General features: G+C 43.8%; 1 protein-coding gene across 1 annotated transcript in view; it reads right to left on the bottom strand.

Annotated features, from left to right (window-relative positions):
• The window catches only part of cadm3 (cell adhesion molecule 3), a 45950-nt gene that overhangs the window by 23930 nt on the left and 3878 nt on the right, over positions 1 to 18142 (bottom strand). The window contains exon 2 of the mRNA XM_053437905.1: positions 6559 to 6711. Within this exon, the coding sequence (XP_053293880.1) occupies positions 6559 to 6711 (153 nt within the window). The remainder of the gene's footprint in view (positions 1 to 6558; positions 6712 to 18142) is intronic.

The raw sequence follows: 18142 nt of genomic DNA, 5'->3' as shown, positions 1-18142 counted from the left end.
AATGATAAATCCTTCATAGACTGAACCTTCATACCAGTACTTGAGGTCCACACATCCCATGGCTTCACTGCCTATTGAGAAGTGAATGTCCTTCAATTTATAAAAATGTTCTGCAGTACCTCCAGTCTGGTGAATTGTGTTGTGTGACTGTTCAGTTCTTACTTATTCATGTCAGTCTGAAATGTTGTGTAATTTATATTTATGCAGGTTTAATTAAATTAAACCCAGAGTTCATTAGCTAAAAGCCAAAGTAGGAGTTTGAATAACTCAGTGAGAACAAATGGCTTTTTTGAGACGGGACTCCGGAGCCTTGAGTCGCTGTTCACACGATGATATGAGAGGGACAGAGGAGTGACCCGAGCAAGAAGGGTCAAACACAAACCAGTGAAACCACAGAGTGAAACCACAGAGTGAAACCACACCTTCTCCCCGGCCAAGCCCAAATCCCATGATTCACCGTCCAGCTGTTCTTCCAGATTCCAGCGTAGACGTTTGAGAGAAAAACAACATTTTTGCTTAATTACTATTCTAACTTGAGGCACGAGTTGAAATGAAAACAAGTTGAAATGAAAACAAGTTGAAATGAAAACAATGCGAGCAGAGGGAAGGACTCCACACATGCTGAAACATTCCAGCATCCACTCTCCCGTCCCAATTATGGTCAAAGGCGTGAGAGGAGAAAGTTGAACTCCTCTCGCCAAACTCCATCTGGAGTCGCTGTGGGCGGCGCCATCCGCCAAGTGCTGGCGGGGGTTTACTCTCATTCTGCTCTTGAAAATAATGAACATTCAGTTTTGCCATCGACCGCATATATCCTGCCATCTTGTGAAGTGAGGGAGGAGAGAGGGAGTGATGGAGAGACAGAGGAAGAGACGGAGGTGAGACAGTGGAGGCAAAGAAAGTTGGACAGAAAAATGATTTTCATTTGGACAGACTGGATTTTGGAGCAATTATTGAAATTTGTCAAAAATGACATCATTCAGGGGGGGGGAAGAAACTTCTATACATAGATGTGGAAAGAGAAACTTCCACAGCTTGATAGAGAGAACAGGTGACTAATGATCAAATGAATATAAATCACATTAGCTTGGTGTTGTCCGACTTTTTTTTTCATCAAACGATAAAGGTGATGACTTTGAATTCATCTGCAGTGACTCCTTCCCTCTAAAAGAACAAGTGGACCAACACCATCCCTGCAGAATGCCCCCCCCCCCCCACAGGGCCAACAGATTCCCTCACCGTGGGGGTCAAGCACAGGCCTGTACCATTCTCCCTCTGTGTGCATCACACCCGCTCCAATGAGGACGTCTCAGAGATGACTCATCTGACCACGTCTCCCTGGAGCAGATCCTGGATCGGGGGTTTCATGCACCACTGAACTCTCAAGTGTGCATCTCCTTTAAGTGATGAGGGGTTGATGCCCCCCCGCCCGTCTGTTGTGTCCCTCTCCATGTCATTGTTAATGGAGTGCTCGTGTGGTCACAGTCTGATCACGTCCTGTGTTTACAGTCTCAGTCACCTGAGGAGGAGTCAGATCTCCACATATCACCCGAGCACTAACATCACGATAATCAAGTGTCTGCTGTCAGCTCAACACAAATCTATTGATGAATCGAGTCGGTGTCACTACTGAACGGCCACTGGGACAAAATGAACTGTCTTCCTCTATCCATCCATCTTTCTGTCTATCTGTCTATCTATCTATCTATCTATCTATCTATCTATCTATCTATCTATCTATCTATTTATCTATCTATCTATCTATCTATCTACCTATCTATCTGTCTATCCATCCATCTTTCTGTCTATCTATCTATCTATCTATCTATCCGTCTATCCGTCTATCTGTCTATCTATCTGTCTGTCTGTCTGTCTGTCTGTCTGTCTGTCTGTCTGTCTGTCTGTCTGTCTATCTATCTATCTATCTATCTATCTATCTATCTATCTATCTATCTGTCTGTCTGTCTGTCTGTCTATCTATCTATCTATCTATCTATCTATCCATCCATCTTTCTGTCTATCTGTCTGTCTATCTATCTATCTATCTATCTATCTATCTATCTGTCTGTCTGTCTGTCTGTCTATCTATCTATCTATCTATCTATCTATCTATCTATCTATCTATCTATCCGTCTATCCGTCTATCTGTCTATCTATCTATCTGTCTGTCTGTCTGTCTGTCTGTCTGTCTGTCTGTCTGTCTGTCTGTCTATCTATCTATCTATCTATCTATCTATCTATCTATCTATCTATCTGTCTGTCTGTCTGTCTGTCTATCTATCTATCTATCTATCTATCTATCCATCCATCTTTCTGTCTATCTGTCTGTCTATCTATCTATCTATCTATCTATCTATCTATCTGTCTGTCTGTCTGTCTGTCTATCTATCTATCTATCTATCTATCTATCTATCTATCTATCTATCTATCTATCTATCTATCTATCTATCTTTCTATCTATCTATCTATCTATCTATCTATCTATCTATCTACCTATCTATCTGTCTATCCATCCATCTTTCTGTCTATCTATCTATCTATCTATCTATCTATCCGTCTATCCGTCTATCTGTCTATCTATCTGTCTGTCTGTCTGTCTGTCTGTCTGTCTGTCTGTCTGTCTGTCTGTCTGTCTGTCTGTCTATCTATCTATCTATCTATCTATCTATCTATCTATCTATCTATCTATCTGTCTGTCTGTCTGTCTGTCTATCTATCTATCTATCTATCTATCTATCTATCCATCCATCTTTCTGTCTATCTGTCTGTCTATCTATCTATCTATCTATCTATCTATCTATCTGTCTGTCTGTCTGTCTGTCTGTCTATCTATCTATCTATCTATCTATCTATCTATCTATCTATCTATCTATCTATCTATCTATCTTTCTATCTATCTATCTATCTATCTATCTATCTATTTATCTATCTATCTTTCTATCTATCTATCTATCTATCTGTCTGTCTGTCTGTCTGTCTGTCTGTCTGTCTGTCTGTCTGTCTGTCTGTCTGTCTGTCTGTCTGTCTGTCTGTCTGTCTATCTATCTATCTATCTATCTATCTATCTATCTGTCTATCTGTTTATTTTCTATCTATCTATCTATCTATCTATCTATCTATCTATCTATCTATCTATCTATCTATCTATCTATCTATCTATCTTTCTATCTATCTATCTATCTATCTATCTATCTATTTATCTATCTATCTATCTATCTATCTATCTATCTATCTATCTGTCTGTCTGTCTGTCTGTCTGTCTATCTATCTATCTATCTATCTATCTATCTATCTATCTATCTATCTATTTATCTATCTATCTTTCTATCTATCTATCTATCTATCTGTCTGTCTGTCTGTCTGTCTGTCTGTCTGTCTGTCTGTCTGTCTGTCTGTCTGTCTATCTATCTATCTATCTATCTATCTATCTATCTGTCTATCTGTTTATTTTCTATCTATCTATCTATCTATCTATCTATCTTTCTATCTATCCACTACTACTATTTACATAAGTAGAAAGCTTATCTAGTTCATAGCTTAATAGCTAAGTGACAGTTTATGAGCTACTGAGCCATTAACACAGACAGACGTTGCCCCTCCCACTTCGTCCTCCTCTTCCAGATTGACAGATGGACAGCTTTGGAAATATGAAGTGTCATGGACGAACCAAGGTATGGATAAAAAAAAATAAAAATGTGGTCAATTTTTAATGTGGCAGCATTTGATGTGTTGCTCAGTGTGCGGAAGCTCTCTGGCAGTAAAGCAGCGTTGAATATTAATGAGGGAATAATACTGCATGTATAGAATTGGCTGGAGAAGTCCTGTCGAGACCCTCTCCTCTACGAGGGGAAAGAAAGAGAAGAACGCTGTCATGAATTATTCTCTGCTCAGCTCAGGAGCGAGCAGAGAGGCCGGACACACAATCACACAATCACACACGAGCACACGAGCACACGCATCCATTTAAAAAGTGACCACACTCAGCAGTTACGTGCTCATGTGTGTTTATGTATGTGTCTGTCAAAAACCTCGCACACGTCACAACAACAGCCCCACACGGGCATCACTCTGCCAGAACTCAATATCTCTGGCCGATGTTCCCATAGGGGTGTGTGTGTGTGTTTTAGACATTTCACCATACATTTTTAATGGTGCTGCTCCCTCTCAGGGGTCATGAAATATTTATCGAACACAGAATACAGTGTCACATCCGTCAATTACGGCAAATAGGGGAGAAATATAAAATGCCTGAAGCACAATTACCGCAAAAATTGGAAGATTAAGTGAAGGAGTGATTTCTTAATTGGAGTAAGTAGAGCTGCACGTTCACCTTCAACACACACACACACGCACACACACACACACAACAGCTTCCCCCCACGTTCACACACACAAATTCACATTCCAGACACGGTCAAAACATTTGAATAAATAACAATTCAAGCTGTTATAGATTCAACGCTTCCCCAGCTGTCAACTCACAAACCCCCCAACGTTTGTGCGACTTCCCCGTGGCCTCTTGGACACACAACAGCCGTAAACATTAAATCAACCCTGATCCGCCCTACTTATCAAAATTTAACCATCTCTTGTTCCCACTTAGTGCAATTTCCAAGAGAGTCGGGCATAAACCTGCAGCGGGTTTTCATCCAAGTTTAATTTAGTTGGCAAATAATGATGCATTGGATTAAAGGAGCAAGGAGGAAATGGCAAGAACCGATTCAAACCGCCCTCAAGATCCCAATTAGGCTCAGAGAACAAACTTTACTCTCGGTCATACCAGAGGCTGTGCAAATATCCGTAATGGAAGCCAATTTGTTGAATAAATATGGATGCAGCTTAGTTGCGGTCAGCACAAACAATGACTCACTTTCATTACACGGCCATTTAAAGGTGGAACTGGATGCACTAAAACGTTGGCCGTAAAATCTGCTCACCACAACTTTCCGGGACTGTCTGACCAGCTGTCTCTCCCATGTAAACACTAAGTTCTCTATTGTGGTCGTTTGGCCATTATTCGGTTCCTCACATCAGTGCCAGGCACCGGGCTTTGTTCTCATCTTCAAGTGAAACCAGGAAATGCAGCCAGAACGAGTCGAGCACTGAGGGACGGCAACAACTCGCTGACGAGAAAGACAAATATGGAAGCCTCTGTGCGGGTAGAGCCGATTAGCCCCGATCTCCAATCAATAACCAGGCCCACTCACCGCTGACAGGATGACCGCAATTTATGGAAGGCTGCGGGGAAACATTGCACGTAGGTAATAACATCCATCTCCGAGAAGATGAGTGGAGCCAGTTTATCTCCACACATGAGTTCCATAAGGTCGTAACCTCACACAAAGGTTAATGCTGCCGCGGAGGATCTGGATCAAACTGGATGAAGACATCACGCATGGAGAAGACAGAGTCATAATGTTATGTTCTGCTGAACTGTCAGAGGGATCATTTGGAATATTTATTCGATTTGTCTCTTCAACTGGCAGCAGGACATTTGTATCTTTAAAGAGACACTGCTACTGGACGTGGGAATCAGATCCAACCAGCGCTGAACTCTGGAGAATCTCCTGACATTCTCCAGAGAGGCTGCATGGAGACTTTCTCTGGCCAGCCCCCCCCCCCCCCCCCCCCCGAGGAAAAACGAGAATGTCTGAACAAGCCGATGTGAGAACAGAGGTTATAACATAAAGAAAACAAATATCTTGGTGCATTGTCCAGAGCAGGATGCAGTGATTCTGCAGCTTCACCATACCAGGGAATAAATGTCAGGACACATCAATCTTAACTGCAGAGGTTTTCACAAATTCTTCTCCTTTCCTTCATTTAAGTTTCTAAACTTTACGGACAAGCAACACTCAAAAGTTGGAGAAGCAATATTTTTCCTTGTGCCAACAGCCAGCTGCTTCTTCGAGTCCCAAACGCACAATAGACGTCCACAGGGTCAAACTTCATTCAGCTCTGAGAGGGTGAACTCTGCAGGAGAGGCCCAGGTAACACAATGTCATAGCACTAGTGCATTCAGAGTGAATGTGTGACACAGTTTTCACCTTATTGTCCTATTCTGTAATCCCTGTGTGAAGTCTGGAACTGGCTGGCGTAGACTTTTTTTTGTAAAACTGCTGTAAACAACATGAAGGTGGAGGAGAAAATGTCCAAAGCTCCGAATCATCCATTTAAATTTGTCTCAATCCCACAGGTTCGGGAGACAAATTAAGATGGACGGCAGTCAGGCTGATTTGTACAGCCATCAATCAGTCTCAAAGGAGACGCCTGACGAGGAGCACAGGGAAGACAAGGATGTCCTCCTGCAGCAGAACGCCTCAGGGACAACAAAGAACATCTCTAAAGCCTCGGTTTGGGAAAGGAGAACCTGAAGTCTCACGGAGAGGGGTCCTCCTTCAGAGACAGATTCAAGATATACAGGGGAACGTGAACATTAATACGAATTAAGGGAGTTCAGCCAATTTTCTATTGAAAAAAAAACCACATGAGAAATACCCTCAACATTAAGATAAGGGTTTATGTGATCTGAAGATGATGCAGACACGTGTGACTCACCTAGAACAGTGACCGTGGCTCTGGCGGTGCGGACCGGCATGGTGAAGATGGAGCAGGTGTACTCGCCCTCGTCGGACATCTGCACGTCACCGATCATGATGGAGAGCTCGGTGGACGTCGAGCGGTGCAGCTGGATGCGGTTGTCCCTGAGCGCTGAGGGAGGAAGAAGACGAGGGACATCGATAATTAGAAACGAGCTCATCATCCACTTTGCAATTCATTAAAAGGAGGGTTCAGTCTCACCAGGAAGGCTTTTGTAAGAGTACTTGATTTATTTATTTGTCTCTTTACTGACGACTCATTATTAATGCTGGTGTGTTTATGATGGAGCGATAGATACAAATTGTTTTGTCACGTCAGCTCCAGATTCAAACGAGAAGAAGAAAGTCAGAGGAAGGGAGGAGGAGACGAGGAGATGAGGGAGAGAAAGAAGGCGTAGTGGTTTTGAAGAAGGAGGGAGAGGAGGGCGGGGAAAAGGGGAAATGGAAGAAGAGGAGGAAAGCACAAGGGGAGGAGGATGTGAAAGTGACGGGGGGGGCGATGAGAGAAGAAAAGGAAGAAGGCCGTGGAGAATGGATTAAAAAAAATCTGATGAAGTTAGGAGGAAAATGAGAGGAAGGAGGCGGACGGTATATGGAATGATATCATGAAGATGTGATGAAAGATAAGGAAAGGATGTTGGGAAGGGGGTGGGGGGGGGTGGAGAGAGGGAGAGGCAGCGAACAGAAAGGAAGTAGGGAGCGCAGCGAACTGAGGAAACAGGGGCAAGAAGTGGGGTAAAGGAAGAAAGGAAATGATGAAAGGAAAGTGAAAGAAGATCGTGGGGAAGGAGCAAGTCGGAGCGAGAGGAGAGAAAAGGAGCAGCAGAGGGAAGAGAGAGAGAAGAATACGGGAGGTGGGATGGGGGGAGGGCGAAGTCGGGAAACAGGAAAGTAAGAAAGATGATGTGCAGAATTTAAATCGTGAGAAAGAGAAAGGTAAAATGAAAGGGGGGGGAGAGGTGAGAGAGAATGATGTAAGCGAAGGAGAGAGACAGAAGGAGGAGGAGGAGGAGGAGGAGGAAGAGGAGGAGGAGGTGATGAAGATGGGGCGAGAGGAGGCAAAAATAGCAGAGATGTGCGTCTGAACGAGGGAGAGAGGAAGACAAAGAGGGGAGTGGAGGGGAGGGGATGCAAATTGAGAATGAGAGACAAGAAAAAGTGCATGAGAGGAAGGGGGGGGGAATAACACAGAGGAGAATAAGAGAAAGGGGGGGGCTGGGTGGAGGAGGAGGAGGTGGGGGGGGGATGAAGAGAAGCAAGGTGGAGGAGGAGGAGGGGGGGGGGGGGACATAAGAGAGACATAAATGGCTTTGTCATCAATGAGAGATTCAGCCATGAAAGAGAGAGAGAGAGAGGGCGAGCGACGGAGAGAGATGATCATGATGAAATGCAACGAAATAAACGTCTTGTTTCTGTGATGCTGGCGACCTCTGTGCTGTGTGTGCAGCGTGATTGCTGTCTGTCTCCCCCCCCCCGCCTGTCTGTACACACCTCCCCCCCGTCTTAATAAAGGCTTTGTTCTCCTGCAGAGACACACAACAACCACTAAATGTGCACAAAAAAGGCTTTTTGTGGTCAAGCAAAACGAAAGACTTAGTTTTTTTTGTGAGTCGTTTTAAGTCGCACAAAATAACTCACAGCTTTTATCTCAGGTTGTGTTGCAGCGGACGAGGACGGGGGGAGGCCTCTGACAGTGTGACGTAACACACACGGACGAGGAGTCGGTGTGTGTGTCTGCGGTTGCGTAACAGACCAGCACTTCACAATTTGGAACGTCCTCTGAATTATTAATATGAGCAGGGTTAAGAGTCCTGTTTTGTTGACAACAATGAAAACCCCATGAATCATATCACGTCCACTAAAGTTTGTGAGATTATTTTATTTGTGTTGTGTTTATTTGTGTAGTTAAGTAATTTTTTTCTGAAAAAACGTTGTGCGTGTGTGTCTGCGCACTTAAATTGTGTTTTTACGGTAACACATTGTGTTCCCGTTGCCTCTCTCAGTATTTAGCCGTGTTTGTTTATCTCTTCATCTCTGTCCTTCTTACTGTCTCACTATTATCCGTCTTTTCATCTCTCCATCCGCCTATGGGCCTGTCTATCTCTACTGCAGTGTCTGTCACTCCCTCTCTCACACACACTCACACACACACACACACAGACACACACACACCTCTGTTTCTTTTTGTATTTTTCAGTTATTTCATCCATCTGTACTTTGTCTTCATGCCGTATCACTAAGCAAGGTCACTGCATCTGTCTTCGTGAGCTACCCTTTCTGTGTGTGTGTGTGTAGCATATGGTCTCACACACACACACACACACACACACACACACACACACACTTATCCATGCCCTCTGGACCCTGCGCTCAACTATCAGTCTCCCTAATTCTCTTCCCTTCATCTATCCTCGATCTCCCCTCTTTCCCTCTCTCTTGTTCTTCTCCGTCTTCTCCCTCCTACATCTCAACCATTTCTAATCTTTTCTGACTGCCGGGCTTTTCTCTCTCCCCCTTTTCTCTTTTCTTTGTGTGTGTGTTCTTCTTTTTCTCATTAGAAGCGATGTATACTGCTCACGAGTGCAGCTTTGATGGATTTTCAAAAAAAACGATATGATATGTAGTTATGAGGGCGAATCGATCGCGAGGCCCCTGAAAGGAGAACATGTGGCTGGTGTTGTTCTGGCTGCGAGGTGAGATCCTGATAGGCCACACTCTGAGGTCTGGCGCTACACGGTGAATATAAAAAGTATTCATTTATATTCACTGTGATAACCTGGATTAAAGTAAAAGTGTTTGTATCACAGGATTAAGGTGCTGAGTGGAAATGCGATTCAATTTCTCAGAAAATGTTGTGTCTGACATTTGAGGCTTTGATGGACATGAAACTCTGAAAGTTCACAACGTCTCACATCTCAACTTTCTGAAGGTTGTTTGTGCTCGTTCCTCAAGTTGAAAAGGAGAAAATGTATAAATCCAGTCAGCGTTTCTCATACAGGACGGAAATGTGGCTCTAAATGAAACTGTCCTGTTTTAATTGTCTGAACAAAAGACGAACAAGTGTGGAAGTTAATATTCCAGGAGAAGCCCCGAGGCTTAGACCAGGCTCAGAGACGAGTTAGGATATTCTGACCAGAGAAACTCGAGATTGGAACATCATCATCATCATCACACACTACAGGATATTGTTGAGATCTTTGTGCCAGAAGGAAGAAATGCACCAGCTCCCATCTCACAGGGAAGCAGATAAACACAACTATTGAGAATGTGGTGGTTCACAAAATGTACTGAAACGCTACCAACACTCTGAGAAGTTTTATCTGTCAACAGCAGAATCCAGATGACTTATCTATTTCCCTTTGCGGTTATTGTGAACTGAACGATGTGATGATAATCTCAACGATCCAGACTTTAAATATCATTTGACATTTCTGTGGTGGCCCCTGAATCTCTGACAGGTTTCAGACTGGATACGTGGACCCGTCACTTTGTCATAGAGTCGAATCTGAACGTTGGGGAACAACAAGAATCCAGATTCCTCCTCAGATTGTTGAGATTCAGGCTTAAAATGAGCAAAACCTCTCGGGTGAAGAAGCCACAACGTCCCCAGTTTGAACTGGAAACCACTGATGCATCTCTCCCTCTTTGCCTTTGCCTATACATCTCATTCCATTTCTAAAGACGTGTCCACAACATCATTTGAAAGAAAAAATACCAAGTTTTAAATAAAAATATATAAGCCTGAGCACACAAACCCTAAAAAGAGAGTAGTTATAAATACCCCAAAAGCATCTAGGTCATATTATGTTGAACTAATTTATGACTTATATGGTAACGGGTGCTTATTTTAAGAAAATGTGCAATTTCACCTTCATTCTAATTATGTTCTTTCTGGTCGACGTATGTTATCAAGTGAAAAATATCTGAAATATATCTTTCCTATTCATGCAGTGTCAGTTTATCAGCTATAAACAGTTAAAGTAGCTTTCAGGTTGCAGAGATGCATATTTGTAAAGATTTGAAAACATCTGCTCTTGAATAAAGAGTTACGTTGACAGACGTCTGAACCGCTCATTGACTCTGTAGTGTTGCATTATTATTATTATTATTATGAGGAGACTCCTTTGTTTCTGTGTGAGAGTTGAATATTGAGCATAATTGAAAACTTGTCATGGAAATAATTCTACAAATAGCAGCTCAGTCAACTGTGCAACTCTGTGTTTGTACAATGTGTACGGAGGTAGAGAGGGTTTTAAAAACTCTGTGTTAACAAGCCGCGGTGTTTACGTGTGTGTTGATTGCACACAGGGTGCACGAGTGTGTGTCTGTGTGTGTGTGTGTGTGTGTGTGTGTGTGTCATGACAGTAGCTCTTGTGTGCAGATCAAACTTGCGACTCGATACTCCCCAAACGTCCAAACTGTTGATCTGGTCCCAGCAGCTGTTACTTGCATGCTTGTCTTCTTCCTCCTCCAAATCCTCCTCACTAATCCTCCTCTTCCTCTTCCCTCAATCTTTCTCATGGTTTCTTATTTGCAACTTCAAACACATCGGGACAGAGGAGGAAATTCTGTCATCACACGTTTGCGAGTGCACATACACATATATTCCTTTTTCATCTGCCTCCTCATGCCTTTCCTGCAGAGTTTCCACTCGGCTGAGAACTCTCTCAATTTTAGATTTGCTTTATTGGCACAGGGGAGAAGTCGTGTTGCTGAAGCAAAGTACATCAGTTACGGACCAATATTTTTATATCTCTTCATTTCACATCACCTCAGCCTCCTCCTCCTCCTCCTCCTCCTCCTCACCCTCCTCCTCCTCCTCCTCCTCCCTGTCCGTTTCTCTTCCAACACATTCCTCCATCTCATTTCCTGCCTCTTTCCTCCTCTACTATCCAGCTCTCTCGTGTTTCTCTAAATCAAGCCCTCATTTTGTTTTACATTTTACACATCTAGTTGACACTCTCTCTCTCTCTCTCTCTCTCTCTCTCTCTCTCTCTCTCTCCCCCCCCCCCCCCTCTCTCCCCCCTCTCTCTCTCTCCCACACACGTCGCCTCCATCTTCCCATCTGTTTCTGAATATTCTCTCAGTTCACTAATTATCCGTCCCTTCCGACAGTCGATCTGCGTCCTGTGACCGCAGGCGTCCCTTGATCACACGCCCCCCCCGCTGATCTGAGGCCACCAATTGATCCTGGATCAGTGTGAAACCCTCTGAAACACCTGATAAACACACACCTCTGTCTGCTCTACACGCCGCGCCCTCCTCTGCCTGAACCTCTCTCTCTCTCTCTCTCAATCCTCTCGTCTCACTCGCTCACATGCTCCTTCAGACGGAATTTTTTAAAAAGCAATCATTTAGAGGCGGCAGCACAAATATATGCCGAATCAATGGAAGGCGGCAAACAGAGGGAGATGAACCAAACTTTGCCCAGAGTGGTGCAAACAGAACCAAGGAGCCATTAGTTCCAGTCGAAACTTGAGAGAGAAACGTTCCCGGCGGCGCCTCGGCTTCCAGCCACGTGCCGATGAAATCCTGGTGTGTAGTATTTACAGAAGCGAAAAATGTCCGTTGGGGATTTCTGGTAAATAACATTGACTGATGACACATCCTAAGAGCCAGATTACCTGGAGAAGACACAGCTCACGCCGGCTGCTCAGCCCGGTGCCAGGGGATTAGAAAGAAACCATGACAGAGGAGAATATACAAGGCAGGAGAATAGATTATTCTCTCCATCTTTCCTCACCTTTATGGAAACCAAATTCAAGGAAGCAATTATCACAGAGGCTGGCACTTTATCAGCCGGCGCATTCCGGCTGCTTTGGGGTTCGTCTGCGAGTCGCAGCCTCGGCTTCACTGCTCATCTTTAAAAAGTCAAAGCGTCAGAGTCGTGCCAAGTGCAATGACAATACTCTCTTCTTCATGGCCCTTTACGTCCTTGTAGCATTTGGGTTTATTGACTTTGATACTCAGTGTGGTGTGTGTGTGTGTGTGTGTGTGTGTGTGTGTTTGTGAAGCTCTTTTCTCAATCGTTTTATTTCCTTAAAAAGCCAGAATGTCCTCACGTGGTCCAAACCTTACTTGTGCATTTTGGGAAATACGCGTCTTTGTTGTCGTGCCGAGACAAAAAATTGGTAACAGGCTTGTGTCTGTGTATTAGATTTAAAGCCAGGCGGCGGGGGGTGGGGGGGGTATAGATGATCAGCTTTGTATAAAGACTGGAAAAAGGGAAAACACAGAGAAGATGTTTTCATGTCCACAAAGCAAGGCGAGCTCTTTATGCTCTGTGTTGCAGCTGCACTTGACATGAGAGATGCATTAATCTTATTATCTGACTAGAAGTGATTCAGCATATTCATATGATTCAGAACCCCCCCCCCCCCCCCCCCCCCCACACTCATTCTAGGTCAGGTAAACTCTGGAGGGAATCTACACAATCAGAAGCACTTTACCATTATTAACACAAGCACTTTAAATTATACTTAAAAAGCCGTCTGCTGATGTATTTTTTAAAATGTGTCTTTTGAAAAGATGTCTGTGTGATTTCATATCTTTTCATCAGCTCATTTTTACTCTGCCTCCATGTTCATTGTGTTAAATATGTATTTGAAAGTGACCATCAGCTGATTCTGATCCATTAGACTCTTCAGCATGTGAGCGTCTGTATATTTTGCCTAAACAGCGAAACGTTGATTTATCTAAATGTCAATCTGAGTTTCTGTGTTTTGATTTATCTCAACAATCGCTTTATCTGATCGTGTTGAAACTTGGTGGCTGTGATGCTGAACACCAGAGGAAAGGATGGTGGGGTTTTCATAAATAAGGCACCAGCACAATTTACCATGCAGACATAACAGGGTTCACTTTTTTTACTCCATCATTATGACATAAAAGGTGTTTTGCCCGGGTCCTAAGGAAGTGTTATGTCAAATATGAGTTTATTTGGATAAATCTGTTTTATCACAGACCGACAAATCGGCTGCTGAATTAAAACTAAAGAGACTGCATGTACGTTGTGACTGTCTCCGCCTTTTATTACAGATTAAGATCTGTACCAGCTAAATGAACACGTCACTAACGTATGTGTGTTTGTTCTGTTTTATTTCGAGGGCTTATTGATTTTTAGTTTTCCTTGCTATCGAGAGGCAGAAGTTCAAATCTCCGAATCAAACACAAGATGTTCTTCACACGTTGACTTCATTAACCCTCGGAAATAAATGAGCTTTCCTCTTTCTCTTTGAATCCTCGGCTCGCTCGTGCACACGTGTGTCTTTCTTCTCCGTGCGCTTTGTCGTCCATTACAAGTGATTATTTTTAGGGAGACGTGGAGAAGTGGAGTTCAGACGAAGAAGTTCTTCTTTCAAGTGCCTGGTTTTTCAGAAAGCAGCCTCTGCGGCAGTCGTCCGGGTCCTGTGATGGTTGTTGTTAATACATTCTCCAGAGAGCCTCCGCAGACACCAGGAGAAACTTTGACTGATGTGATGCGGATCAATAGTTTTTCAGAAAATGTCAAAAAAAACAACTCTGGCCGTGCATGTGGAGTGACGCCTCGCACTGAGCTGGGAGCAGTCACTTTGTCTCTTCCTCCGCGGATCCCTCCATCAATATCAAGTTTAACTGCAAAAACTTTAGAAGTGGGCGCAGCGAGTCTTTTTAAATGAAAGGATTCAGAAGTTGGAGTAATTTCCCACCACAGGAGGAGGAAGAGGAGGAGGAAGAGGAGGAGGAAGGAGGAGCCGGATCCTCGTGGAACCTGGTTTATAAATCACCAGAGAGCCCATTACCTCGTTAAACTGCTGTGAAGGAGATCGCCTGTCTGATGGCTGCTGATATGCTTTTTATAGAAAGGAAATATGACAAGTAAATAAAATTATAGGGGGACTGAGAGCAAATATATATTTCTCTTTTTTTTTACTGGAGAGGAAATGTGTTTGAGGATTTGTACTGTGGTTGTATTTTAACTGTCGGCAGGATGTAGGTTCACGTCCCTGTAAACCACCGGTCTGGGCCTCATGAAATAAAACAGAGTAAATGGAAATAAACACGGATTTAAAAGTATTTACCGGGGTCCTTGGACAAAACAGTGAAAGGAATAAGGAAAGTGTCGCAGGTGGAGACGTGATGTAGTTTCATGCTCAACAAGTCCAGGGAGGTTCAGCAGCAGCGTTTAGAGTCAGCAGCTGAATCTGTTTCCAACGCTTCACAACCTTGGTTCAGTTTGTGAATCGTTCCTGAAATGTTTTGAGTGTGTTTTTTATCCCCGCAGCATAATAAGATATTCTTATTCATCCTTATTTATCCAGATGGAGGTGAATCAACTGAATAATGCTTCTGTCATGTAATCATTTTTCAGGATGTGGGAACGTTTTCTTGTGTCCACGTGTTGTAATATGTACATTTCTTATTCACTTCCTGTTTTGGGACATTTTGATTATGAGTATGAGCAGCTTGGTGCAGCTTCATTGTTCAGACTCACGAATGTGGAGACTCTAGCTCCAAATATTACATATCTGGGATATTTGGTCTTTATTTCTGGACCGTGGGAGGAAGAGGAGACACAACATCTCTCCTGTTAAACAGTCCATGGTTGACAGGGAATATAAGTTTTGTAATTTTCATATCTAGATCTGTTCAGTTTAGTTTAGATGTCTTTAAAATCATGAGTCAACAGTTCTTGGGGGGGGGGGGAGGGTTTAAAAGTCCAGCTCCCCTCAGAAGCTGCAGCTCCAGGGACCAGGCCGCGGTGTCTTATGTAACCAGGACTTTTAAACTGGATTTTTATGAACTACTTTTAAGATTTACTCACTCTGATGTGGAGTCTCCTTGGAAGAAGCTCTCCACCGATCCACTGCATTAACACGAGATTCAGACTCAGCTGAAAGCCGAGCATCTCTGTGATGCCTCCTTTTGTCTCAATAGCTTTGTTTTGTTTTTCGTGTCTCGGTCTTTAACGTCCCTCATGTTCGTCTCTTTGTCTCTCTCGCTCTCCCTCCGTCTCCTGGTAGTCTAGAATTAAATTAAGGTCCCATCTGTTTTCATGCTTTCCTACTTGTCTAATCTCTTCTGTTAGCGGCGCTGGCTCTCTGTTCTCCGCTCATCCATCCGTCTATCCGTCCGTCCACGCCCACGCAGATCCTCCGGGGTATCTGTGCTTCCTTAAAAGGCTTCTTAAAATAAATCTCTGTATCTCGAATTAAAGGGGAATTAAAAATGTATCAACGTATCTTAGAATTAGCTGCAGATATGAGATAATTTGTAATAACATGTTGTTTTGCTCTAAATGTTCACACTCAGATTCATACACGACAGGATTAGCAGGAAATAAAATAAGCATTTCTATCGTTGAATCCGTTTTAATAAACACAACTGGGTTTTGTGTCCCTGAACAATTAACTTCCTGTTTTTTTGCTTTGCATCTTTTATCTTTGGCGAGTCACAGTCGCAGGACTCTGTGCAGTTTGCTCTGCTCCTCTGAAACCAGGCTGCTTCTCTCAGTTATGTTTTTCATTTTTTTCAATTTCTGTTCCATTTCCATGTAGCTTTTAAAATAACAGGGTCTGTTCCTTCCACATGTGTGTGTGGCCACGGTGTGTAGCCTCCAGAGCCGCGTCGAGCAGGGTCAGATTAAACTGGTACCAGTGGCTTCTGGTGCCTGAACGATGATGGAACTCATCTGGAGCTTTTCGACCGGCCGCAGACAATCGCACTGAATCAATGTGACCCTGCGATTATGCCAACGTCATCAACTTTTCATACATCGCAGCTCCGGCTCAGGTTTTTCCATCAGTTTTCACATTATTTGCGAGTAACAACTTTTGTATAAATCAAATCCAAGGTTTCCTTCCTTTGTATCCTCACGTAATTTTCACAAAATCCTTTCTCTCTCTCTCTCTGTCTTCATACAGCCTCCTCTGCATTCTCTCTATCTTGGTTTACATGATGACGGCCCTGCACCCCCAACACGGATTATTATTTGTTGTAACGGAACACGTCTCTCTCTCTCTCTCTCTCTCTCTCTCTTGGATCCACCACCTCTGATCTGTGACTCTGCAGCATGGCGCCCGTCACACTGAGGATCTGTCACTCATCATTCTCATCCTCTTCTTCCAGGGTCTCATCACGCTGCTCGTCAACTCCATCGCTCCGCCCTCCACCTCCACCCGTCCGTTTGTCTCAGCTCTCCGACGCCCGGCTCCCGCTGAGCAGTGTGGGAACGAACTGATTTTTCTCTTCCCCCCCTTTCCATAGCTGTTGTGGTATATCCTCCTCTCTCTCTCTCTCTCCGTGCTCCTTCCCCTCATCACTTCATGTCTTGCTGTCTTGACTCTGAAACACACTGTCTGACTCGCTGCTCTCTTTCAATCCATCTTCTGGATCCGTGAGGAGTTTTTCACTCATTGTTTTGCACCCGGCCTCACATTTCATGTCCCGCCAGCCTTTTGTTTTTACTTTCTTAATCTATTTGTCTTCGTCCTTGTCGGCGAGACTTTGTTTTTTTTCGATGTCTCGCCCAAAAGGAGCAGAATGTTTTCACAAATCATTGAACATGAAGGTAAAGAAATCACCTCAAAACAAAGACTCTCTGAGAAGAAGAAGCTTCTTTCTCACAATCAACATTGGTGTCTTATGGATCAACATATTTCCTTAACTTAGCATTTATGTTATTTCATTGTTGGAAGCATTTTTTGATAAAGTTAGTCCCCGTAGGTCGAGTCCCACATGAAGAATTGTTATATTTTCTTCAGGCAGAATCATTAGCGTTGCCCGAACTTTAAACAAGTCCTTTTTTATGCCTAAACTTAACAAACTTAATTTAGTGTCAGATCAGGAAACACACAGTTGTTTTTCGGGGCTTTAATTCTAGAAAAGTGTTCCAACTTCCAGCTTTTCTTTTGAAACTCTCTCTCCTTCTTTCTCCATCTGCTCCCCTGTCCCCTCACACTGATGGGGTCTGATGTTTACCCCTCCTCTCTCCCTCCCTGTCCCTCCTCATCACTCTTCACCTTTCCCACATCAATCCCATGCCTCCGCTCCTCCTCTGTCAGGAGAACCAGATCTTCATTCCTCCTCTCGTTCTCTCACCATCTGCTGCCCTTTGGAGGAGAAGACGTGGAAGAAGGGAGGGATTGTGAGCTGCCTTCATCCTGCTCCCCCCTCTCTGTCTCTCATCTCCCTGCTTTCCAAAGTACAGCATCTGCTGTGCATGTTGGACTAGTGCTGTGGGGAGTTGCAGCTCCCGCTCGCTCCCTCCTCCTATCTTCTCCCACTCCTCCTCGTCCTCCTCCACCAACTCATCTCAACTCCTCCAGATAGAGAGGTTGGACCCAGAGTGTCATTGCAGAGAAGAGCTTCACTTTCTCTCCCCCCCCCCCCCCTTCTTCTCTTTCTGTGGCTGAAGCTCCATCTGGAGTAAAACACTTGCTGATCTCTCCATTTGTTCTTTCCCACCTCTCTCTCTCGCTCGCTCTCTCTCTCTCTCTCTCTCTCTCTCTCTCTCTCTCTCTCTCTCTCTCTCTCTCTCTCTCTCTCTCTCTCTCTCTCTCTCT

Source organism: Pleuronectes platessa, chromosome 13 (genome assembly GCF_947347685.1).
Source record: "Pleuronectes platessa chromosome 13, fPlePla1.1, whole genome shotgun sequence".
Classification (NCBI taxonomy): Eukaryota; Metazoa; Chordata; class Actinopteri; order Pleuronectiformes; family Pleuronectidae; genus Pleuronectes; species Pleuronectes platessa.
Note: the sequence above shows the minus strand (reverse complement) of the source record. Positions and strands in the feature narration are given on the sequence as shown.